Source organism: Hemicordylus capensis, chromosome 5, assembly GCF_027244095.1.
Source record: "Hemicordylus capensis ecotype Gifberg chromosome 5, rHemCap1.1.pri, whole genome shotgun sequence".
In the NCBI taxonomy this organism is placed as follows: Eukaryota; Metazoa; Chordata; class Lepidosauria; order Squamata; family Cordylidae; genus Hemicordylus; species Hemicordylus capensis.
In genome coordinates, this window is record NC_069661.1 from 63,892,102 (window position 1) to 63,918,998 (window position 26,897).

The 26,897-nt window shown below is 38.9% G+C and overlaps 1 protein-coding gene across 4 annotated transcripts in view; it reads right to left on the minus strand.

The window, feature by feature from the left end:
* Positions 1–26,897, minus strand: part of LRBA (LPS responsive beige-like anchor protein) — a 567,920-nt gene that overhangs the window by 485,028 nt on the left and 55,995 nt on the right. For all 4 annotated transcript variants that reach the window (XM_053251992.1, XM_053251991.1, XM_053251993.1 and 1 more), the window contains exons 3-17: positions 25,189–25,420; positions 24,950–25,050; positions 24,419–24,514; positions 20,667–20,788; positions 20,417–20,543; positions 19,530–19,649; positions 16,942–17,088; positions 15,213–15,410; positions 14,637–14,770; positions 12,886–12,994; positions 12,633–12,785; positions 12,114–12,282; positions 10,752–10,831; positions 7,719–7,781; positions 5,552–5,649 (exon numbers count right to left, since the gene is read on the minus strand). In XM_053251992.1, the coding sequence (XP_053107967.1) occupies positions 5,552–5,649; positions 7,719–7,781; positions 10,752–10,831; positions 12,114–12,282; positions 12,633–12,785; positions 12,886–12,994; positions 14,637–14,770; positions 15,213–15,410; positions 16,942–17,088; positions 19,530–19,649; positions 20,417–20,543; positions 20,667–20,788; positions 24,419–24,514; positions 24,950–25,050; positions 25,189–25,420 (1,949 nt within the window). The remainder of the gene's footprint in view (positions 1–5,551; positions 5,650–7,718; positions 7,782–10,751; positions 10,832–12,113; positions 12,283–12,632; positions 12,786–12,885; positions 12,995–14,636; positions 14,771–15,212; positions 15,411–16,941; positions 17,089–19,529; positions 19,650–20,416; positions 20,544–20,666; positions 20,789–24,418; positions 24,515–24,949; positions 25,051–25,188; positions 25,421–26,897) is intronic.

Here is a 26,897-nt window from a genome sequence, read left to right on the forward strand (position 1 = left end):
TGGTAAAATTATCTCAAAGATGGGTGTCAGATGCTTGGACGGGGGCGTAATTTCAGTGTTTGCCCTAGGCGCTATTTTCCCTAGATATACCTCTGCTTACACCACATCCCATTTCCATACCTTTGCAAAAGCGTCACAACCGTTAGAGTTTTTCAGGGGACAGGAAAGGGCTGTTATGTGTGCACGCTACCATTCACAGTTGTTTAAGCCAAAGTAACGAAATCATACAATCACAGCAGCCAGAAAACAAAGCCAAGGAAGGGTTAATGAGAATTTAATCAAAGCAGTTAATTTGACTCCAGCCAATTACCTTGGACAGGATGGGAAACCCTTCCATTTGGATTGCTCCTACTCCCCAGTAAAGTGTGTAAACAGAAATAATTTAAGGCAGCAAAGAGTAACAATCACTTTTGTTGCGAATGTAACATGCAAAGTTAGCATAATTACACCAATGTGGTTCTTGTTTACACTTGCTACTGTAGTGGTGCAGAACTGGACTAAACAAAAGCAGCTAGCATGCAATCAATTAGCATGTTGCAAAAGTAATATCTGAATCAGGACACTAGCAGATTTCAATTTAATACGTCACCTTAAGTGGCACAGTGGGGAAATGCTTGACTAATAAACAGAAGGTTGCCGTTTTGAATCCCTGCTGGTATGTTTCCCAGACTATGGGAAACCCCTATATCGGGCAGCAGCAATATAGGAAGATGCTGAAAGGCATCATCTCATACTGTGCAGGAGGAGGCAATGGTAAACCCCTCCTGTATTCTACCAAAGAAAACCACAGGGCTCTGTGGGCGCCAGGAGTTGAAATCGACTTGATGGCACACTTTACCTTTACTTTAATTCTAATACAAACACACAGGGTTATTTCATTTGTTTTTCAGAAATATTCACTGTTCACAACTCTGTGAGTCTAAAATTGACAAACTGAAGAACTGCCCTTTGATTAGCTCGGTATATTGCTGTATCTTTTATTGAGAAGAACAATGCACTATGATATAAGCACAAGCAGCTTCCAAAATGTCGAAAGGCAATTTTCAAAGTAGCAGGGAACACTATGTGGAAACAATCTCATATGGCTCTCAGGGTTATGACCATATTCTTTTAGCATGCAAAGTTTTGGTTCTCTTTTTAATATAATTGTCACCAGAACTAAATTAATGTGAAAACCTTCTAAACTGTATTTGGAACATTTCAGATGAATTTCTGTTTCCAAAAGAAACACACTGAGTAGGGTTGCTTCAGGCATTATAGCAAATATTGCTTTCTTTGTTTCGACTGCACATCAACTGCAAATTTTGTATAAAATGTGAAGGGCATTTGTGTGGTGATTGGTGGAAGTCCCTAGGTGCATGTTTGCCCCATATCTCCAGACACACGAATGTCCTTCAGTATTGCAGTTTTCCAGCAATGCAAACATGAGGAATTTCACTTTGCCTTAGATATGGACATACTATCTCTAAGACCGTCTATCTTGGGGCTCAATTGTTTAATCTCAAGCCAGCAGGCTATCTGTACTCTAATATAATCCCCAAATTCAGACGTGCATTGACATTGGCCCGAATGGACGCCCTTCCATCTGCCATTTTAGAGGGCAGGTTCAAGGGCATCCCTTTCCCTGCCTGTCTCTGCCCTTGCAGTTCTGGCCAAGTGGAAACCAGTACACATTCCATTTTACACTGCGATTTTTTAAAGGAAGCCCGCTTGAGACTAATCTCCCCCTAATTGTCTTAAGTTTTTAGGACACTCTGATGATTTTTATTTGAAGTTTTTATTACTTAACCCAGATGAAAAAATTATTAATGTAGCGGCCAGGTTTTGTTTTATAATCTGCAAAACTCGAACTGATCTTTAGCAATGCATTTCATAAGTAGTTTATACATTTCTCTCGTCTTTTTTTATTTTATTTACATGATGCATTGTTTGTATTTCTTTGTATATTGGTCTATGACTGCAATAAAGTTATGTTCTTCTGTACATACTACCTTTATATAAATTTAATTACAACAAAACGAAGGGCTGTTGCAAGCATTATATTTGTAACTGCAAAATATTTTATGTGTATCCACAGTTAGTAAATAGATACAAATTCAGCATGCACGTACACACACATTAGTCAGGTGCATGTGACATGGACCTCTTATTGATTGTGATCCGTGCCACACATCTATATGATAGCAACCTTGTATTTTCCACTGTATAGTACATTACAGGTCTTTAATTTTATTTAAGAAGGAAACACAATGGTGACTAAAAGTAAACCTAGCAAGCCAAGAGAGAAGCTATGAAATTAATGGTTTTGCACTCAATCACTAACTGGAAGCTAGAGAGGCCTTGAATAGTAGTCCAAGTACTTCTTGGGCCTTTTCAACATGATTTTATATTAGACAACCTTCAGTTCCTTTTTGTCTGGGATAAGCACAATTCCACTAAGTAACATCTTTGAGCCTCAACTGACTTTCATGAGAAGTCTTTGCTACCAAAAAAGAAGAAGTGAAGAATGAATCTGCTTCTTCTGTCTGCAACAGGTCAAGATTAATTTCTGCTTCCAAAACCAATGGACTAAGGTGGACATGTACCTGCAGTCTATCCAACTGCTTTTCCATTTAAAAGCACAAAATCTTTGCCAATCGTACAGGCTTGCTGCAACAGGAGATTCATTCAATGAGAGAGATTTTTGACCTATTGCAGGAGCTTCCTTCATCACAATACATTTAATGTCCCATGGTTTCAGAAGTGGTCACTTTCAGCCATATATGAAGATGCCAGGGATTAAAACCGAGAACTTCTGCATGCAAAGCATGCACTCCTTTTACTGAACTACATTTGCGTGCAACTTTGGAAAGCCAGCTGTCCAGGAGTTACTGGCCACTCACTTTGCACAAATGGGTAAATCAGATGGATATGACTTATATATGGTTCACATTTATATTTTGATTTTGTACTACTTTGTCAACATAACCATTTTTCCACGTCTTAAAAAATACATTTTAGTACCAGATATCTACATTGGAGAAGAAGGAAGTAGAAGCAGAAGGCCATAAATTACTCAGCATCATCTCTTGCTTCTATTTTCAGCAACTTGAACAGGTCTTTCGAGTAGGTCTTTTAATAGGTTTAAAAGTTTGTGGCTGCTCATAAAGCTTGCTCTCAGAGACTGATAAACTAGACTTGCAAAAGGTAATGCTACTGTTCATCTTAAAGATAGGAAAGGCCAAGACAGCCAAGATGCAGATGCTTTTATTTCAGAAATTACAATTTGTATACAGTCAATTTTTATTCTTCTGTGCAAGTGTGTTTTAAGTATTATGAGTATTAAGTATTGTGTTATCACACAATTAGCTTTTTAACACAACAAAAGCAAATTTGCAACAAGGAGTCAATAAGAAGATAGACAAGGAATCATAAAAAGCATACTGAATTATATTTTTAAAATATCAACGAATGACAAGCAAAGTGATTTCTCACAGCAGATTTGCTATACACACTTATTTGCCATGCATTAGTTAAAAAATAACATATGTAATGCCATTTAAGTAAAAACAAATACATGAGAGACAGCATATGATATTCATTATTCAGAATGTTTTATTAGTTTCCAGCACATACCACATTACCATATAAATGATCACAACAGCCAGCATCGCAAATAAAGAAATAGCAGTAAAGAGAGGGAGAAAGCAATTATGAACAAGATCAGGTGACTCTTGAGGCAGGAAAACTTGTAATATGTAATATGATATAACCCAAGGTTAACCAGCAGCTGTGACAAAACATATGAAATGAGAATACTTTTATATAGAAAATGAATTACTGCTCCCAAAACTGTTCTAACAGTAACTCTCTTATTTGACTGTATGTTTGCCTGCTCTCCTGGCATCAACCCTGATTTCATCTAAAGTAAGAAAAGGTCCAGCATTGTGGCCACCTATGGAGCCATAAACTAAATGATGACATTTTCCAACTGAACTGGGGTATGAACCTCAGTTCACAGTTTTATCTATACAAGTACTATGAATAGTAGTACTTACAGGGGGGAGATGGAGGAGGAAGGAAAAGTCCATACACTGTGCTGGTTGAACAGGCAATAGAGACAGTCTGGCACTGAATGAGCAGGGCCTTATGTGTTACAGAACAAACTTAAACAGGGTCCAACCAGTCTTCTGAACAGAAGGCTTAGGGTAAAGAACAGGATCAGGCAGAGCAACACAAACCTGCTGCTTCTGTATCCTAGATATAACCCTCATTGGTTGCAGGACCAGTTTGGGTGCCCACAAGCACAATAGCCCCATTGAGACATATTAAAAAGGGATGCTGTATTCACATATAGTGTCCTCAAAGTGTACCCAGAAGTCCAGCCCTAGTATTGATACCCTGAGAAGCAATCACCCTCCTCACACCCCACACTCATAATGTTTGTCTGAAGTGTCAAACAGAGTTAGTGTGATGGCAGCCCAGCTGGGACAGTCCAGCCTTCCGATCACAGAAACAGCCACCACCACACTTACGCCATTTGACTCTTTAGAGAAATGCCATAAGCTTAGAGAGTGCCGAGAGAGTGATGCCTCTCGGCATGCCAGCACTGGATGTGGAACTTCCAGGTGCACCCTCGGGACACTGCGTGAAAATAGCATCCTTTTCCCTTTCCCTTTCCATGTCTCAACAGGGCTAAGGCCTCTTAAGGAAGCCAACACAATGATGAGTGTACATTCCTATCTCCATTTTCTCTTCTGAAAATGAAAAGGCTTCATTAGAGCCAGGCAGCTCAAGGGCTTTGCTTGAGAAAAAGGAGGCTCTAGCACAATCTGAAGTGCATGAAATCCAAGGGCTTGTACTCAAGAAGATATAAAGTCAATTATTTACTTGTCAACATATATAAACTACACTCTGGTTCTCAGGGTGTTTGCAAAGTGGCAGCAGTATGGATTTTCTTCCATTCTTTCAAATCCATCAGTATAGGTGGTGTGAAGAACCCGTTTATCAGTTACAAGTAATTTCAGATTAATCATGTGTAAAAAAAAAAAGTGGGGCCTTGAAAGTAAGGCAAGAAGTAGCTGCTAGCCCATTTACAATTAGTGAAAAATATCAAAATAGATGCTTAAACCCAGACTAATACATTAAGATTAACATCCAGCTACTCTACAGGTTCTAGTTCAGAGACTCTAGATTAAGCCCTCTATCTAGATTAGGCCTTCTATGAGCAAAATGGCAGTTGTGCAGATGCTGCACATAGCAAAGAAACTTTCTAACTTTAATCCACTTGCTGTGTGGACCACATGAAACATGGATGGGTGCAGATAGCAGGTTTGTGATTTAATATTGTCCCCAACTTTCAGTTTGTATTTCCCTGTAATAAGGTGAACTCGCCATAATGAAACCTTAATACACGAGGTGAAACTGAAGTAAATGAAAAGCAAACTCTCAGAAACTGTAATGGTAAATTTGACAAGGCATCCAAACTCAAGTAGGAATCCCAATGCCTAACAAGATTATTAAAATTACTCTTTGGATTATTTTGCTATTTCCACTTAAATTTAACTCTTACCGTAATCCATTCCTCTGATCAAAGGCAGGTATCATAGAACTGGGGTGCTCTGACATGAGAGCAACAAGCAGCTGCAGGACATCCATTAAATTGTCATCCTGTTAAAATATAAACAGAGATTCTTAACAAGTAACCTAGAATGATAAAGCATTCTAATATTGTGGTCTAACATTTTCTTTCCTGGTTTGTCCCCCCGCCCCGCCCCATCATTCAGCTATAAGTCAAGCAACTTACTGAAAACCATAGAATATGATAATCTAGAAAAACCACCAGAAAAATAAATGTGATCAGAAGACCTAAACTGCCCCTCCACCAAAAAAACAAACAAAACAGCTGAAAAACCACCTGGAAAGATTAAGTAGTCTAAAGAATCCTAAACTAGTGCAATGTATTTTCTAACAGTACCAAAAGGTTATACCTGGCCCAAGTATAAATATAAAAGTGGATTATTATTTTTACAGGCAGAACTTTTTGTTTTGTTTAAAGATTGTATGAACAGCAACTATAAAAGCGCTCTCTCTCTCTCTCTCTCTCTCTCTCTCTCTCTCTCTCTCTCACACACACACACACACACACACACACACACACTCACCCACCCACCCACCCGTATCAGGATCTAAACAATCCATCAACTAGCATCGTTTGTCCAGAGAAGCTTTGGGATCTTTCAAAACAGCAGCCATGAGCAAAACCACTTTCAAAACTTAGGAGACTTTCAAAAACAATTTGAGATATGGCACAGAGGTCTGAAGTTCAAAGAAAAAATGTACAAAACCAAACAATCCCACTAGGAATGTTCAAATTCATAGGTATGCCTAAAGTAGCTCTTTGAATCTCTGCCACTAGGTACTACCTAAAGGCCTACCAAGTTTGAAGAATGGGGGGAAGGATGGAGAGTAGATGCCTGAAAACTTAGATAACTTCTGTAAATCTGCTCCTAAAAAGGTCCATTGATGTCAGTAAGTCAGCCATGAATAACTGGGTGCAAAATTGTGGCTGATGATTGTAACCCTAGCTCTAAAACCACTTACTGGTCAGAAATCCCCATGGGCAATCAGTAAAACTGTAAGCAACAAGCTATTTTCAGACTACAATCCTGACTTTGCCAGGAGACTCAGTTTAAGGTTTCTTCCTATGTGAAATCATTGTTTAATATGTAGCATGCATATCTGAGAATTATCATTTATATAAGAAATCCTGATGGCTGAATGTTGTATAGCAATATAGCAATATTGTATAGCAATATTGTATAGAAACATCACTTGCAAGCTATTTGTCACAAATTTATTACAGAAACTAAAGTGTCAGATTGAGAACCAAGGATAGGTTAATAGATGGGAAAGCAGCAGTAAGCAACTTGGATTTTTAGTAGGCATAAAATAAGCATTTTTAAAGAACAGCACATTTACAACATGTGATTTTGATTGTATATGCACATATTCTAAAAATTTGATTCTCAGGTGCTGGAGTTACTTTTCAGAGCAGTCTCCCCACATCCGGACAAGAAACAGAAATTACAGTGCAAGGATAGGTGAAAGCTCAGCTAAGGGAAAATCTATACTTCAAGCAAAATTCAATTAATGTTTTATTCTACCCATTTCAAGCTCCCTGAAATAAATTAGTTTGTTTAGATTTATGTCCCCATCTCCCAACTCCTTGATGTTACATATGGCATGAAGTGCCTGCCTGGTTCTAAAATATGAAGATGCAGATATTTCAGCAGGAACCAACATTTATTTCCAATTATGTTTACAAGCTTTGCTTAGAATTCATTAACATCTTTATTTTTACATTCACGTTTATACAGCATTTGTTTACTTAAAAGGCAAAATAAGAGGAAGATTACTTGAACCACATTTTTTAAAAAAAAACCAATCCTCTATAGAAGCAGTTTTGCCATCTGTTTTTTGTTTTTGTTTTCCTCCGGTATATCAACTCAATGAACAGGAAGCTATCATGACTGACTACGTTAATGAACTTCACTGCACTATTGAACAGGGTTCTTAAATCATCACTCACTATTGGTAGTTAAAACCCCATTGTTCTCAAGCTTCCATGGTTTCTGTATATGCTTTTCAGCTTACTGCAGAGCCATCTTGTGGCAGGAGGGGACATTGCATTAAAGCTGTTCTAAGGCCTTTATCGCAAAATTGCAAGATTTCCTTACCTCGTGAATAGTAAGGAGATAGTTGAGGATACCCTGGAGTTCATCTTCTTTCACTCCATTATCCTTAAAAAGATAAAATTAAGAGCAGTGTAGTACAAAACTCATGCATGATGACAGCTACACAATGCAGGGTTGCGTCCAGAGTAAATTCAATGCCAGGGAAATGAAGGGGGTTAAATCAACATACTACTTTCCATAACTGCATTGAGAAGGCACAAATCTAAGAGCCACTGTTGCTATGCACCCACCCACTCCCCATGGGCTTCCTCTGTTAATCCCATTGAAATTAATGATAGTTATGCAGTAGACATGCCCAGTGTATTGCTCCTTAGGGTCTTGATCCTATAGGTACTTTTATAAATTAATCCCTTACTTAATTCTAAGAATATTAACAGCAGTGATAGCATAACTTAACAGAATTTCTAGCTAAGATATGTAGAGATGTCAGAATTGAGGTAGGGCATAAACTCCCTGATAAAAAGTTGTCACTCTTCGTGTCACAGCGCTAACCACCAATCTTTCTTTTTTTAGAGCAAATAGATACAAAGAATTTCCTCGATAGAGGTGGACATGGGTGTTTGGTGGATGGCCTGCAAATTATATTGGACCCAACATCAGCTAGAATTGATGAAGTCAAGTAGTCTGGGTTATTGTGTTTTATCGGTGAAAAATAATTATACATACTTACAAGGGAGATTTACCAAGAACAGTAGCAGCCAGGCAAACACTGCACTGCTGGAGAGAGAATACTGGCTTGCCTTGTTCTTTCCCATCATTGTGCAATACACAAATAACTCACATGGCCCCTTGAAACATATGCAGAGCATAAAAATCTCTTGGCAAGAGAAGGACAAGAACACTTCATGATCCTACCAGGAAACCTCCAAGAGTCCACGCTAAAAGCAATGCTTGCGCTGTCAAATGTTCAGGTAGAATTACATTTCATGAAAGCCGCAAACTGTCTTAATTTTTTTTACTAGAGTCTCTAATAGGGTTATCACCAATACAAGATGCATTATCTTGCTTTTAACAGTGTTTAAAGAAATAAGCATGTTTGCAAAGCCTAAATATAGGTTGCTTTTGAGGATATTAAAGGATGGGCATAATTTCCATTTAGAGGCAACTTATTTTAATAAGCCAAAGCTAATGCATTGTTCATTGTTACAATAAAATATTATGTTTAATATTGTATTGTTCATTTTGCAAAGCTGAAATGCAGAAACATGTCCTGTTATAGTAAGGAATTACACTAAAAAAAGGACTTCCAAAAAAGGAAGATGAAGGTTTAAAGATCAGTTGCCCTGTATTGCTAGGATGACAGCCAAAGGCTTCACCCTGAAATGAAAAGTATCGGCTGCATTTAAGAAACTGGAAAGAAAAGCCATGTTAAACACACTTTTATGTTATGAGAAGGATTGCACTGATTCATGTATAGAGCTTTATCACATTGTCCCTTTCAATCTCAACCACACCAACTACATCAAGGTACAAACTGTGATATGCAAATGACACTTAAAATTGTGTATCCACCAACTAAACTAGCAAAATCATTCAGTCCTAGTATCTTTAACTAAACTATTCATATTTAACAAAGCTTTAGTTAAACTAATTCCTAGCATTCTAGCAGAGGCATTGGTGGTGATTTATTAACTCTAGTATTCCATCTGCTGCATGCTATCATGCAATGTAAAGGGGATAGTATAGGCAACAAACTTGGGTGGTATGCTGAGGACCTTGCTTCCGGAGAACAGATTGGTTTACATAATGCTTCTCCTTGCTACCCCTGCCAGCTTTTTTTAAACCACTAAATTTTCTCAAGGCAGAAAAGCAAAAAGTATATTTTTGGTAGAGTTAAGACTATTCCTTTGACATGATGGGATTCTGCAGAGCTCTACTGCATTATATGATGCAGCACACAAGAGGGCTCATAGTTCTTTCACTTCTAGCTGAACACCAATGCAATCTAATTAGGTCAGTCCAATTTCCTGACAGAAACCATTTGTGGATCAAAATTCTTAGCAGACGGTGGTTAGTTTTCACTAGTGAAGCTTGTATCAGAAAAGTACAAATGGCTTAGACGCCAAAGTTTTGCCTGATAAAATGAAAACCAGCTTCACAATGCAACTTTTAAAGTATACCAGTAAATTAAACTGTGGTTTGAGCCATCTGTGTTGCCTCTCTCAGCTCACTCCCTTACTACCACAGCTTTCTCTCTTCCTCCACCAGCTGGAGAAGGTGCAGGCAACAGCTGGACCTGACATGGAAGGAGGCTGCACAGCTTCTAACTCAAGCATTCTACTATTGAGTACTTTATTTTGTTAACTTTCTCCATCCAGAAAAGCCAGTGAAGGATGTGGCAGCAGTAGTGATGGTGGGAATCAGACTGACAGAACAGTTAAATTCACTGATGAGAATTCACCCCGCTAATGAGCAAAGAGGCACCTTTTAAAAGTGGTGATGGATAGGGCCAGTTGCAGGGAGAGAGCAACTGACCCTATCCATCCCCAGCACAGCATCCCTCCAGTGGCTGTTGCTGGTGTATCTTATATTTCTTTTTTACATTGTGAGCCCTTTGGGGACAGGGAGCCATTTTATTTATTGATATTTATGAAAAATGCTTTGGGAAAAGCAGCATATAATTTTTCATCGTGTTGGTATTTGTTCTTTAGTTTCACTGCAGAAATGGGCTCACAGAAATGGCTAGAAAATATTAATCAAATCGTGTGTGTGTGTGTGTGTGTGTGTGTGTGTGTGAGTGTGTGTGAGTGAGAGAGAGAGAGAGAGAGAGAGAGAGACAGACAGACAGACAGACAGACAGACCAACCAGTGGTGAAGCAGAAAGAGATACAGCTCTGCTGAGATGGGAACATTTAAAAATGCCTCTCTCCCTCACACACACCTTCCCACTAACTAAGGATTGCTTGTTTCTCTCTTACTTTCCCCTTAAGGCATGTGTTGTATGGCATAGCTTTATCATTACAATACAACATAAAATACTTTTTATAGGAAGGTCTCAGTCTTCAGACTTCTTACCTTCATCACCAACTGTTTAACGAATATCAGTAAAAAGGCTCGTAGAGAAATAATTTCTTTCTGATTTGGTCGGGGTCCATCTTAATGTGAAGAAGAACAACAACACTATATTTAACACTTATACAGCACTTTTTCACATATCCAAAGCACTTACAAGTGCATTATCTCGATGCACGGATGACAACAACCTGGCAAGGTTCATATTATTACCATACTGCAAATGGAGAACTAAGGCTATGAGGGTGGGGTTTGCCCAAGGTCACCTAGTGAGTTTATAGGAGAGATCTGAACAGGCGAAAACCTGTTTCGCAGCTCGGTCTCTTAGCCACTACGCTATGCCAGCTCTCAAAGATACATATTATTTGACACCTAACAGCATCATTCTGGTACAATTATGCTAGATCTCCTTTTTTACCCCCTCTCTACACAACTACACAAAACATTTCAATCATTGTTCCATTTGTTTAAGTTCAAGTTTAAACATTAACTAAAGGCAAAACAAATCTTCTAAGCCAGAATGTTTTCACCCAAATTAGCCTCAATTTGAAGCTTGGATTTCCACAAAACACTTTTCCTCCACATGGAAAACATTATATCAGAAATGCAAGATCAACATGTATTTTCCAGCAAAGGAACATGAAATGGAGAGTACCTTCACACCCACTCTTGACTCAAGGATATGTCCTGCAAAATCCATGTACACTTTGCATTCCAAGGTAATATTTTCCATGTGTATGCCACCATGCAGTTGTTTAAACACTCCCTTTTATATTTGTGTTTCTATGGCAACCTGTGCATTGTTTAAAAACTACATGAGCTTTACAGGTTACATTACCTATACTTCCTATAAAGGCATTTCTTTTTCTAAAAACCTACCCATAACAGTATGTGCATGTTTATTATTTGTTTCCTGCTTTTATACTGCCTTTCAGTCATTAAGAGATCCCAAGATTACACTAACAACAAGACTGTTGTTAGATGTTTTATGCAACATGTTAGATGCAAAGACACACATTGCAGTTAGAACAGGTTGCATAAGTATGGACTTTCAGAAGAGGGCAGGGTGAACATCCAGTCTTTATAGTCAACATACACTTCAGATTTAAGCTTGTGCTGATTCCTCCACTGTCCATGAAATAAGATAGACAGGTCTCTTCATTTACTAGTGCTTAGCCTCAGGCTTTAATACTCTGGTTATGAAACCCTTTTGAAGTGCTGTTACAGAAGCCAAACAAGAATGTGTAAAATTCTACAGTAAAGTGCGGAACCTTGTAGGGAGAGCTCATTATAAAGTTAAGTAAAATAAAGATCAATTAAAAACAATAATTTTGACTGTTGTCTTACCCATGAGTGTACACATACCTAAACCTTTGGGAATAATTCCACTGCGATCCTGAGGATTCACTACCCAGTAGTAATACTTTAAAGTGTGCATTGCCAGTAGAACTGTGCCAACACGTCGAATTGCATTGTATATGTTAGCTGTGCCAATGAACTCAGTAGACAGGTAAGTGTACAGGATCAACTGAACCTGCATTGAATTAAGAGCAGTAAGAAGTTAACAGAGCTTTCATACAAACAGGAAATAAGGCAATCAACAAGTAGGCTGGAAGTGTGTTTAGTCTGAGAGGGAGATGGTAGGGTATCCTGGTGTGTCATCTTTACATTACTACATGTACTACTGATAAACACATTCACCCACACAGCTGCATTTATGAGTATATTCAGACATGAATGTGTGGCCAGGTAAATTCATGTGTGACCTAGCCCTAAACATTCCTTCAGGTTCTTTAGGCCTAAAATGTCCACAGCCATTGCAATGGCATATGAAAGATCCTACCTTGGGTGCTATCCCCCACAAGTGTAAGACAAACATTTTACCTTGGCTGGAGTATGAATCCATATTGCAGGGTTAAGGAGAATATGATCGCACAGTTGCTTCAGCAAGGGCACACCATTGTGCAAATTACTCAGATACTTAGCAAAGGCAAGGCAAAGTTCTAGAACAGCTCTGCTAATGTGTACTTTGGAAGACTGTAGAAAAATAACATGAACATGTTTTACACTGGCCAAAACTAAATACACAAAAAGAAGAAACAGAAGTTAGCATCAAATTATGATTGTTTTCATTTACCTTTTCAAGACTGTATCCTATTACAAGGAAGCCCTTACAAGAAAGCATTTGCTCTTGCATAGCAATTGAGTTCTTCAGCAACTCCATGATGAAAGCCAGTAGAATGGAACTGAAAAATACATTGTATGTTGAAGGACTGCAGTATTTTGAAGATTGTAGTTTTAGCACTGAATAGCAGAGTTGCACATTGTTGTCAGGGTTCTGCTCTATTTTCCCCTGAAACCAGCACTATGTACTTATTTAGAGCAAATCTAATTATTTTGACACTTCTAATAAAACGACTGAATTTACACAATTACAGCTGTTGTATTTATTTCCAAATAACCAGAACCATCTTAAGATTCCTTCAGTGTGTGAGATCACTATGAAAAATTCCCTCTGGTCCCATTAATTCTCCACCTAAAGGTCAACTGAAAAGTGCACAAGAAGTAGGCCAAGAAGCATGAATGCCTCACTCTTCCAAGTATCTTCTTGATTCGTAATATCTGAAGTGAGGCTCACAGATTATACTTGCCATGACCTTAGGAAACCCACAAGTCTAGGTTCAGTCATTACAGCAGCAGAGGAGGATCAGAAGCACAAGCTGAGTTAGTATACAGAGACCTGGCTATACTGACAGAAATATAAGCAAAGGATTTATGTTCCTGCATGGGGGAGCGGATTCTGAGACTCAAACTTCACATTCTTACTTCTTTCTTCAATTTTTCCTTTAAAATAACTCAAGGTAGTGATTTAAGAAAACTATTGAATTAACACATGTGCTATAATAGAAGCCTCTACTATAGCCTCTACTACAGGACATCATAATTAGTCCTCTGAAAACATAAGAACATAGGAAGCTGCCGCATACCGAGTCAGACCATTGGCCTATCTAGCTCAGTACTGTCTACACAGACTGGCAGTGGTTTCTCCAAGGTTGCAGGCAGGAATCTCTCTCAGGCCTATTGTAGAGAAGCCATTTAGGGAACTTGAAACCTTCTGGTCTTCCCAGAGTGGGAATATCTTCCAGTGCTCACGTGTGGTCTCTCATTCAAATGCCACCAGGGCGGACCCTGCTTAGCTAAAAGCACAAGTCATGCTTGCTACCACAAGACCAGCTCTCCTCTCTAGCCTTTGTTTTTTTGACAGTCCCATAGTTAACTTGAAGTAGTCTGAATATACAAGACATCTTTCACTGATCAAGCACTGGGCCAGGAAGATAAACTCTCTTTGGCTAGAACCAGCAGCTCTGTAAAAAATAACCATACACACTTTGACAGGAAGGAATTCATCCCAGAGAAAGAGATTTTCCATATCCCCCCCCCACACACACAATAAATTACAAAGCTACTGAATGATGTACACATTTGTGTAGAAGACCTGGTGCCAGTAATCTTGACTTCATCTCAAGGTCTTCTCTGCACAAGAGATTTAACATGATCTAACCTTGAAAATATAAATAATGTCCCAATGCTGAAATATAATTGTATTATTTGGAGATAATTTTCCCCTATGGAGCTAAACTGGCTCTCATGACATCTTCACCTTGGCTATATTTAGATGTGCATGTCCATGATTTAAAATGCATTTATCTTCGGCTTACTCTATCTAGACACACATCTCCCAATACAGCCTATTCAGTATGTCTTACTGGAAAGGTCAGGCATAAGAATTCTTCACTATTGGAAAGTGTTAGTTTATCCAACATACAGACACTCTAAAACAAAAGTGGGAATTTGAAATGAGAATTTAAAACAAAAAACACCTCTTACCACACAGTTGTGTCAAGTTGATCCAAAGAATATTGCCTATAGTCCAGCTGTGCAAACAGAGGAAAAAGCACCTGCACTCCTCCAATTGAATGCATTGCACTTTGAATAGAATGGGTTATGACTGCTTTCACATCCTATTAAAGCCAAGGTTGAACAAGTTACAGATGAATATCACTTTTGTGAGACTACTTTTAAGCATTCCTAACATGGCCTGAAAGCTTCAGAGGTATCCCTAAATGTTATATTGTTACATTGTTGACATGATACAGAATGTGTGAGTACAAGCAGCTTCTAAGAAAAGCAGTTTAAATAATTGTGGAATGGAAAATCTATCATGTGAACAGACATTAAAATAAGTTGGCCTGTTCAGCTATTGGGGGCAGGAGGAAGACAGAGAGCATATGATTGCACTCCACAAAACAGCTAATTTTGGGATGATCTATAAATCTAACAATATAAATAAAACAGATGGGCCTAAAATCCTTTAAAAAGCAACTCTGTTAAAGTAAAACACAAAAGTATCCAAGAGAAAATAAAGCCTCCCTTAACATTTTAAAAATAGTAATACCAAAATACCTGCAGCATAAGGGCATGTGGTGAATGTACAAAGATAGAAGGGTTATCCTTGGGTGATGATTCTAGACAGAGCTGTGCATCTGTAGCCCTTGGGTTGTACGTAAAGGCAATGGCATTAGATAGTTTCCCATCATACAGTAACAGTTTGTGGTGGTCAGCAAGAAAGAGATCACTTTCTCCCTTGAATTTAAATGTTCCCTAGAATGGAAAAGAATTTAGGGGGGAAACTGAGAACATCTGCAGTGACTATGCTTTCAGAAATAAAACTTTTGCCTGCAATCAAGATTTCAGAAAAATGTAATGAGGCAAGTTCAAGATGCATTTTGTGTGACACAAGAGCAGGATGAAAAAGGAGAATCCTATTTAATTCACAAGCATACCTAGGAAAAGGAAAAGCACATAGTGCCTTTTAAAAAATCATATTTTATAAATGCTTTCGTTTGGAAATATTTTTGTAAAGAGCAAGGGAATTAGGAGGTATCCACAGGATGGGTTTCATCACACATACATAAAATCTATCTGCTTGTATTTGTAACAGTGGCTGGGACTCCCAGACTACTCACAAAGCACAAGATAGAATCTGAATTTTTGTTAAGTCAGTTGTTGAAATTCTGATACTGAATTCACTTTCATTTAACCATGAGTGAACCGAGTTTAGAAAGCAAAATAACTATTCTATCATATACAGATGGGATCCAAAGAACTGTGAGCAGAGGGCTGTTCCATGAACTTTTCTGCAGCTACTAGTGGAGGACTTCTTGCAGTGCAAACCAGTCCATCAGAGGTTGCATTACTGAGTTCGATAAACAAGGAAGATACAGGCTTGCCATATTAAAACCTCTAGAGCTTGCACTAAATCTTACACAACAGCTTATGAAATTGCAATAACTTTTTCTGTATCTGGGGTTATATTTCCCATTCAGCTATCTTCTGCTAGGTCAAAACGAGCTTTTCCATGAGTTAAAGAGTTTGTGCTATGAGAAGAGCACTTTTGTGTCCAAACCATTTACATTCAAATATATATTACTTATTCTGTAATATTTTATTTTTCTGGACAGATGATTCGCATTAAACAGCTCTTGGGATGGGGCAAAGAAAGTAACTTTATAATATTATACATCAAAATAAGAATTTGGCGGGGGAGGGGTGTGGAAGGATGATACAACCGAAGTAGATGCAACTGTTATTAGCATCATTTCAGTTAGTTACGGTGTTCCCAGCTAGGACAGTCAGATGCAGAAAATGCACCCTCAAGTGCAATACATGAGTAGGACACAGTTACACAAACATTAACAGTTGCCATCTTTACTCTCTCATCTTATTCTCATACACTTTATTTTTGTTGTTGAGAAGAGTTAAGTGTCTTAATTAAGAATTTGAAACTGCAGATTTTCTGGTTGCATTCTGAGGTTGCATCCCAACAATATCAATGTAATTCACAGAACTATTTTTATATCACTTGCATATATATATATATAGAGAGAGAGAGAGAGAGAGAGAGCGCAAGAGAGAGAGAGAGAGCAAAGATAATTTCATTTCTATTTTGTTTGAGATTCTGCAAAAGTTCAGCACAGGCACAGACTGAACATTTGAAAAACTGCACATAGCTTCAATTATTTTAACTGAACCCATATTCAATTAATAATAGTTTCCATTAAAGAATTCAACCTTTTGTCAACTCTGCATTCAGATCCAAAAATACCACAACCCTGTAAAGGACAAGAAATACCTTGTATCCAAGACCAAGCTGATAAATAGCAAAAATCTGAGCTGCATTGAGAGCCTCACTGAAAAGATAAACAGCTGTCATCTGGCCACAAAACACTCGATTGGCATCTGCTGTTTCTGAAGATCCCAGAAAACATTTGTCAAAGGTCTGGGAAAGGAAACAAAATATTAAAGTAAGGATTAAAAATGGGACAATTGGTCTTGTGGTAGCAAGCATGAATTGTCCCCTTTGCAAAGCAGGGACCATCCTGGTTTGCATTTGAATGGGGGACATGTGTAGCACTTTAAGATATTCCCCAAGGGGATGGGGAAACTCTGGGAAGAGCATCTGCATGCAGGTTCTAAGTCCCCTCTCTGGCATCTGAAAGCTAGGGCAGAGAGAGTCTCCTGCCTGCAATCTTGGAGAAGCTGTCAGTCTGTGTACTGAGCTAGATGGACCAATTGTCTCACTATATATAAGGCTGCTTCCTATGTACACCTATATATTTAATTCTCCTGGGTTAGCCTTGGAATGTGCATCCTGGTGCCCAGGGAATTGTCTGGGTGGCGGAGACATCTGATTGGCTCAGGCACAGCCAGGAGTATTGGTTGCCGCGGTGGGCCCAGCTGCGGAGGTGAGGTGGTGGCAGGCCCGGCCCAGTGGCGGCACTCAGCCCGGCAGCATGGACCCGGCATGGGCCAGCCGGAGACTAGGGCAGAAGGTGTGGGCGGGGAGAGGTAGTCGGCCCCAAAGAGCGCACAGATGCTCTGTGTAGGGTTGGCTAGTTTTCTTTGAAAAGGGAAGGTGGCGTGTTAAGTCTCAATCTAGTGTACAGCTTTGATGCACTCACATGGTGTTGATGTAATATACTGTGTTTTTTACAATGACATGTGGCTAAACAAATACATTTTTCTTCTCCACAAGAAATCAGATGCATACATGCAACTCTGAACATAGAGATCTCCCCTTTGGTTTAATTTTGGAGAAGGTTCTGTCATGAGTCAGTGTCAGGTTGCAGAAAGCAGGATGTCCTGAGGCATATTTTGCAGTTTTCTGCGCTAGACTCTCCAATGCTGTGCTGAGTTCCTAACCTTTCAATAATTGAGTGGCTGGGCAGGAATAATTTGGGAGTGCTTCACAGCAGCCACCACCACAAAACATTTCAGAGAAACACTAGAATTTCACCATCTGGGTAAGTCCTCATAACGGTTTTGGGAAGGCTTTCCTGGGTGAAAGCAGCGCAAAGCACTTTGTAGCAGCTACACTGGCTGCCACCATTTGGTTTTTGTGTCGTCGCTCCCCCCCCCCCCACACACACACACAACAATGCAATGAGCCTACCCCATTGCTGCCTCACAGTCACACAGCAATGGGACAAGCACATGATGTTGGACAGCACAGCTGCCACAAAGTAGCTAGTCACAAATTGCTACCGCCAACCAGGCTCTCAACCAGGTCAAACACTGGGCAGGGCCTCAGGCTGGGCTGGGCGCACCTTTTGATGGTACTGGGGCCCTGACTCATGTACCATCCGACCAACTATGAGCTGTGCATAGAGGAAACTCCCTCACACAAAACTCAATGGAGAGCCTTGTGCATTTTTAGATTGTGAGTCCTTTGGGGACAGGGATCTATCTTATTTATTATTTGTATTTGGAAACCATTTTGGAAACTTTTGTTGAAAGATGGTATGTCAATATTTGTAGTTTGTAGTAGTATTTAACTCCACATAATTTTGAAGTCTGGACATTCTAAACCACCAACAGAAGTAGAAAGCTTCTTCCCCCTCAGCTGAAAGGGGCAGGGGAGCACCTGAAGCTTGTAACCATAAAATCGTAATTACATTATGGTGGCGTATGATTTCTTAACAGTGTCGCAGGCTTGAAATCACTGAACAGACTAGTTAGCCTCTCTGTAGTGCAGTGATATAGCTGCAAATTCAGAAGTGCAGGCACTCTCCTTGATAGCCCCCATGGCCATGCTCACCCCGACAGCCAGAGAAGCTGAGAAGTACCAGTGCTCAGTCCCTGCTCAGTCCCTGCTTCCCCCTGCTGTAGTGCCTGAGAACAATCCTGTTACAACCAAACTTGTGAAAGGATGCATGTTTTCCATGCTTTCAGTATACACTTATGGGTGAAGTAAACACTAATCCACTTTAATCAGAAAGGGTGACCATTTCTTCATTCCTTGCTCACCATCACTGAAGGACAGAACTAGTGACCTCGAGAATGTGGAAAAGAGCCATTTAAAGATAAGATATAACTTTGGTCTTATATTCTAGAACAGGTATTCTCAACATTGGGTTCCCAGATGTTATTGGACACAGTGGCCTTGGGCTGGGGATTATGGGAGTTGAAGTCCAATAACATCTGGGGACCCAACATTGAGAATCCCTGTTCTAGATCATTTAAGGCAGATTAATTAGCCTGAAAACAACTCCCATTCTGCTGTAGTCTCAGTCAGAATAGTTAAGAGTGTGGTAAAGGCTGATTTCTCACATCCATTTATTCATTTCAACACAAACATTTAGTAACAAGCGAAATAAAAAGAAATATGGATATGAACACTCACACAGTATTTTGAACCATTCGGCGCAAAAAGTTACTTACATCACTGGTGTTGACAAACCAAGTTATCTCTCCGTAGGATGCCAATTCTCCATTCACATAGCATCTGAGCTCACTGTTCTTCCAGCGGTTGTAAATATGCACTATACTAACCATGTACCACTGCATAAGAAATGCAGACAAGTTAGACTACTTTCAAAGCCGTGTCAAAATTGTGCAGCACTTACAAATATTGGCAACCAAAGCTTTAAAAATAAGATGCACATGTCTGATGGATGGATGGATGGATGGATGGATGGATGGAGATAGATAGATAGATAGATAGATAGATAGATAGATAGATAGATAGATAAGCTTATCCAAACAAGCCTGAGAACAAGTGGGGACAGCAATTCCTAAACATTTTCACCTGTCTGCAACAGTGACACTTTAGTAACAAAAAATAGTACTTTATGAGGAAAACCCCTTGAATTACTAGTGTTTGCACTGTTCTGGTAAACTTCAGATCTGAGGAAAACACTGAATATTCTATTCAACCCAAATATTCACTGTTTTTAAAAAATTACCACATACACAGTAAAGTCACCTTATGAAGAATTTATCTAATGGGGTTAAACCAATATGGAAAATGGAGCCTGCACCATTTCTTTTAAGGATGTTTTAAAATTTTTATTTTGGATTAAGAGAACACTGCTGCATAGCTTTTAAACTGGAAATTAAAGTCCTACTTCAGGATCTTCTCTCCTTTTTTCCCCCTAAGAATCCAAATTATTTCAGGATGTAAAGGTCACGAAAACAAATCCATCCTACTACTGCAACAGCTGATGGTCATTGATTCCTGTAGAACACCTTGTAACTGAAATGCCTACTTACAGACATTTACTTTTTATTAACTTGCAACATTCACAAGATAGCTCATTTCAACTCACCTTTTGTGGCTTGAAATCAAATTTCACACAGTGCTGGAAACCTTTTCCTTTTGATTTAATTGAGGTCACAACCAAACAGCCTCCAACAAAATGAGCAGAATAACCGAGTCCTTTGCTTGTTCGAAAACTAAAAGGAGTTATTTAAAATGATTAGATTCAGAATCAATTTCAGACTTAGATGAGAAAAGCCATCTTAAAAAGTACATATAAATGAAATAGATATTCAGAGATATAAACCAACACTACATACCAATATAAGTAAGGCTTATCCTTGTCCACATTGATATTATTTACCGGATCCATTCTTAACCAAGTGTGAAAGGTAAATCCATTCTGGTAGGGCCATTTCGCTATAGGAGGTAAGGCAATTGCCTAGAAAAAGTAAGTTCATATAAAATGACTGGGCAGCATAAAGCAAGTTATGTGAGTTTGTATCTGAATACAAACCTAAAAATATTTCTGACTGCTACATATTAAAGAAATATCTAAAACTATTAAAACTGGAGTTTAAAAATCTAAAATCCCCTCTTCTCTCACATCTTTAGGTACTATATTTTGTAATTTCAACAAGTATTTTAGTCTAATAGTACTGACAAAATTAATATCTTTTCTTCAAAGAAAGCATGTGCATGCACACACACCAATGCAAAGCTTCAAACTAAAAATAATTATTTTGAAAACATGTGCTTTAGAAAGGAGCTTTTAAAATCATAAGCAATGCATAGATATAATAAGAAATGTTTTTATAAAAGCTGGTTTTTATTCAAATGTATAAGATTGCACTGTCATTACAATTTGCTTCCCATTGTTGCACTTCAGACTCCCATGTAAATTTCAGCTGTAACCCAATGGCCAAAGATGCTGTCCAGATAATCAATACCAATGAACAAAAACATCAAAGAACTTGAGTGTCAGCAGACTTTCATTACACTGCTAAACTCTGCAGCTATCCCTGCCCAAACACAATGCCATAAATCCTTCTTGAGAGGATTTATCAGTCATCAGCCTGTATGTCTGAGTTGGGATTTTCCTTGAAGTGCAGAAGTGCAATACATTTTAAGTAATGTTATTCCTTAATATATCTCATCCTTTGCGAGACTAGTTTCCTTTGTTTTATTCATATTCTGTTTATCAGAATATAATATTTTTGTAAGCTTCTTTCAGTTTAGGGAATCATATTTTTGGCGGCTTATTTAAAAAGCCCAACACAGCTAATAGTATCACACAATTCAACACCAAAGTAGAAACCATTTTAAAAATTGTTCAGTAATTCTTCAAACACTTTTTATACATAAAAACAAATGCTTTTTATTAAGGCTTTATCCATAAGTTTCAAATGGTACCAGGAACTAAGCAGCCACTACCACAACTTAGAAAACTACTTACAGGGTGGCTTCTATTTTAGGACCAAAACACTGTCTAACTATTAATGACTTCTGAAGTAGAGAAGCATTATGTGTGGGAGATTCCCTGGAAACTTGTTGGAATTAGCCATTTTTTCCCTTCTGGGCCAGGAAAACCATTGTTAACCAAGTCAATATTACTTGGGACATCTCATGTTGCAAAAAGCATAAGGATTTGGCAAAACATGCAAGAGTCAAAACCTTATTCTGAACATGAATTTAAAAAAATCTGCACAAAAAATTCCCAATCACTAACATGGAGTAAACACAAACGTCATGAATCGGTTTATTTTTCATAGGTTTTTCATAATGGATAACTTAGGAAACAGAATCCCCATATCTAAAGAGTTTTTTAAAAACCAAACCCAAACCGTTACTGGAATAATCCAACCAAATTTGCCAGGTATCACATCTCTTCAGAGTTCTTATTTACTGGATTTGTTACAAATAGAGCTGTCATAATTCAGTGCTAAAAGCAGAATTTGGGCAAATCACTAAAGAGGTTCCCATGAACCACCATCTTTGAAATCAAAGGTGATTAATCTTTAAAGCATACTGAATTGAACTTTGCTCAATTAATGTACAGCAGCCCTTCACTGGCATTTTGTGCATCAGTAGTATAGCATTAAATAAACATTGGAGAGAAACGAGTATTTGTTTTCACATAATTATAAAGGGTCTATCAAGAACATTTTTTTCAATGTATTGGCTGATATCCAGACTAACCATGAACTAGCAGAGGAGCATAATTCATCATGCAAGGGAGGAGCAGCAATTTTGGGCAATTACCCCTGCAGCCAGCTATGCCTCCCAAAAGTATTACCCTGACAGTCCCTCAACTTGCAGGGACATGTTTTGGGCAGGCACAGGTGGCTACAGTGGGAAGGGGAGATGGGCAAAAGTTACCCCTCCCTGATGCAACATAATACTTTTCTACCAACACATTTTTAGTCTAGATGTCAGCCACTCCACTAAACATGTAGGTTCAGTTTCCAAAATAGGACAGGGGATGAAGAGAAGAGATAGTTGAATTAATTTTCACTGCCCTGTTATTCAAGCATGCACGTAATGAAGCCGCCAAATGAAAGCATGAGTGAGAAGCAGCCAACTTATGTAAATAAAGGAATACAGGAAGTCCTTGACTTTAAGTCATCTGACTTACAACCAATGGCACTTAAAGTGTTTTACCACCTTTTTCTCTATTAAAGACAGTGCTCTGATGTTATGCCTGTCAGGGACTCTGTCCACCAAATCCCGCCCTCTTTCCTTCATCCGCAGCTGCAACAAGTACAGTACATTGCAACAGGACCACAAGGAGTTTACAAGCCTTCAGTCCTCAGCTAAGGCATGAAAACCTTACAGCAGCCCTCAGCAAAACCATTCTGCAACGTCCAACTTAAAAACTCCTCTCCACCTGGAGCAAACTGATGGAGGTAGAGGACTGAAAAGGTTGAGATCATTCCACTTGAAATCTTTTCACTGGTAAGGAGATCAAGGAAGAAAACAAGGCATGGAGGCTGCTTGTATGTGAGCTGAAGTACTACGCGATGCACATGGCAGCAGCAGGGGGACAGTGGGGTGGAACAAAGAGGTAGTGAACTTGCTGCCAAGTTCTTCTGCAGCAGACACTTGGGGAGGAGGTGGGAAACAGTGAGCAAGAACTCAGTGTACCTCCTCTCCTCTCTCCTGTTGCATTTGTTGTAGCTGGGAAAGAATAAGGAAGGAAAGAGGATGAGCAATAATTTTGCAGAATGGGCATCACTGCCTTGCTGCCCTGTTGCTGATCTTTCCACATGATGCAGATAGGCACACACACTGAAAATAGCAGAGGTAGATGGCAAGGTGGAGTGAAGAGTCAGCAGCTGCTATTGAGTTATTCTGTGTTAGACACTCAGGGAGAAAAAAGGCTGAAAAGAAAGCATGCCTCTTCTCTGCTGTTGTTGCAGCTTGTGGGAGGTGAGATAAGGAAGGACAGAGGGCTGTGCCTCAGTTGCTTCACTCCACTAGGGGTGGAATTTTAATGCACTGGCAAAGTACTGAACAGCAGTGTTCCCTCTAACAGGGATTCCCAGAGGTTGACAGCTAAAACTCCCATAAACCCCAAGCAAAAGTCACTGCAGCTGGGGATTCTGAGAGTTGTAGTCAACAACCTCTGGGAATCCCTATTAGAGGGAACACTGCTGAAGGGCAGGAGGAGCCTGTAAGGATAAAGGGCATGTGGTGTGGGCATGTGTTGTTGGCAAGTCCTACTCCAGGCAGCAGAGTTAGGTGGGAGCTTCTACTGTTCCAGCTGTCAAAGTTATGGTGTGCTTTTTATATCCATATGATTCCCATTTATTATACAATACAGTAATGCATCTGCTTATCCACATTGCTTATCTATAGCTGATTTAGTAAAAGTAATCTGCATCCTTTTGATAAAAATAGGGTTTGGGGCCTTGGTTCAAGAACCAAACCCCTATTTATATCATTATTTCCTGTGGGGAAATAGGTTTCCAGTTAAGGCATTTCGACTTAAATTACAATATTCAGAAACCAATTACGACTGAACTCTGAGGACTCCCTGTTGAAGCAAAAAGGGAGATCATTCATTACTTACTGCAGCACTTTTTCCTGGAAAGTTGAAGAAGGCATCAGGTCCATATTTCTGAGGCATGTGTTTCAATACAGACAACAGCTTCCCAGCATGTGGTGGCTATTGAAAAAATAATTCGCCATGTAAGACAGTTTACTATAACATTCTGTAAGAAGTGTTTTGAACATCATTATGCATTTTTAGGCTTCTACCACTTCCACTCAAGTACACAATGCCATTATGTATGTGGTCTCATTCATACACAGACAGACAGACACATGCTCTCAAGACAGCCTGGGGTGTCAGAGCGACATCAACTCAGTGGTAGTGACAAGGTATGAAAAGTTACCATTGTCTATAATGCACATCAATGTCATCAATGAATTTGGGGTATACTTCTATAAAGCAGCATATTACTACTTGGTAACAGCTTTCCATAAGATTTCTTTCCAAGCACAACATTCTATGAAGTTTAAACCAGTTTATATGAGTCATTGGAACCTTTTGAGATGACATCAAATTCTCTAGTTTTTTCCAATGCAGAATTCAACTTACCCATTTTCCTGCATCTCCTTGAAGCTTGCTGAAGTAGAGCTTCAACTCCCGAACTGTTACACTGTAGCTTGCTAGTACTCCCAGCATATCAACTAGGAGATCTAAGAAAAGTAAATAATTAACAGCTAATGGACATCAGTTTATTTTGCTAATAAAGGTAATGAAAAAGGTTTTGTCTGTTAAAATACGCATCTGAATTATTTCCAGCTCTACGACTATTTTTTTTTTTTTAATCATACCTGCAATCATGTTGTCAGCCTTATCAATCCTCTGGAGCACATGCTCTACAAGGCCCACTTCTGTACATATTTGGAGATTTCGTATACTTTTCTTCAGGATTGCTGTAAACATGCTCCATACCTCAGCCTGGCAGGTGACATCGCACTTATCCAACAAGTCCACCATGCAAGTAATACTCTCTCCTTCTTGTATAATAAAATTCATTTCCAGATCGAAATGACCACCTACAAGCTTCAATATTAAAACAAGAGGGGGGGGGAATAGTGAAGAGGGGGCTTTCTCCATAATTACCTATTCACATTTTGCAGCATTAAAATTCTAGCAATCTTTTTGCTTAAGGCTACATGTGGAGGATATGAGCAGGCACCATTAACAATTTTGTATTAGATTGAACTGTTAAGTAACTGAACTGTTCTAAATTTCACATTAACAAAAGCCTTGTTCAGATATTATTTCATTCAGGTATCTGTACACACATACTTTTTGTGCGTGTTAATGACTGCATATGAGTTCATAGAAGAGAATAGATTTATAATGGATGAAATCAGACAACTCCTGTTCTTCAGAGGCATTCAGCTGCATGAGGGCATGAAGATATCAGGGGTTGAAGTCAGGGCTGGTGATTAGAGAATCAAATGGAGTAGGTTAAATTGAGAACTGGTATGAATTCAAGTAGCTACTGTGGAGCTCACCGAAGAATTCAGAGGCAAGAGAAGAAAGGATAATGCTTTGGGGAAAGCCACTGAAATCATGGGCTGGACGCCATAAGGACCAGACAGTATGAAATCTAGATGAGATAAAATAAAGGGAGGAAAGGACGGTGTGTGATTTTCTTCTTCTTCTTGAATTCAGCCTATGGCTACAAAATTACTTTTGCATTAGAATCCCCTGCTGCTATTTCCACTGCCCAGCCATACTAATTTGGGAATTGGACATAGCTCAGTGGTAGATCATGTGCTTTGCATTCAGAAGCTCCCAGGTTCAATCCCTGGCATTTTCGGATAAGGTTAGAAAATTTGAAATCATGGAAAGCCACTGGTAGTGCTGAGCCTGATGGACCAATTATCTGGCTTGATTTAAAGCGCATTCCTTCATAAGTTCACAGTTCTTGTCTCCAATTCTCTTAACTAGGTTTCTTTAAATGGCCCTGGTTCATTCCTTTAACTGATGAGCATGGGATGTGCCTAACAGTCCTCAGTCTGCAATACCACCTGCAAGCTACTCTGTTGACAGGAGTTATCACACAAACTCCTGTTAGATTGACACCCTGGTGTGAATGATACGTTTGGGGTACATGGAGCTAGTGATGGAGATCTATTACTAAACAGAAACTAATCAGACTGATTTTTTTTTTTAATGAAAAATCCTTTCTGAGAGAAGATTCACCAAAATAGTCACTCTGCTTTTCCATGTATCCCAGCAGCTCCCATTCATTACTCAAGGTCTGAAATGCTGAAGAAATATTTAAGGTGGAAAACACATTTTTCAGCTTTCTTAACATAAATCAGCAATGATGACAAGTGCTTCAAGATTAGAAAGCTATAGTGGATGTATTTTAGATTCCCAAGCAGATATACAGATAATGGAAAAGAATAAATGAGTGGCACTTAAAATACTTCTCACTCATTTCTTTTGCTGCTGTTTCATTAAAACCTTTTGTAACAAGGAGTATCTTCCTACAATCTATACTTGTGGTGGTAGTGATGAA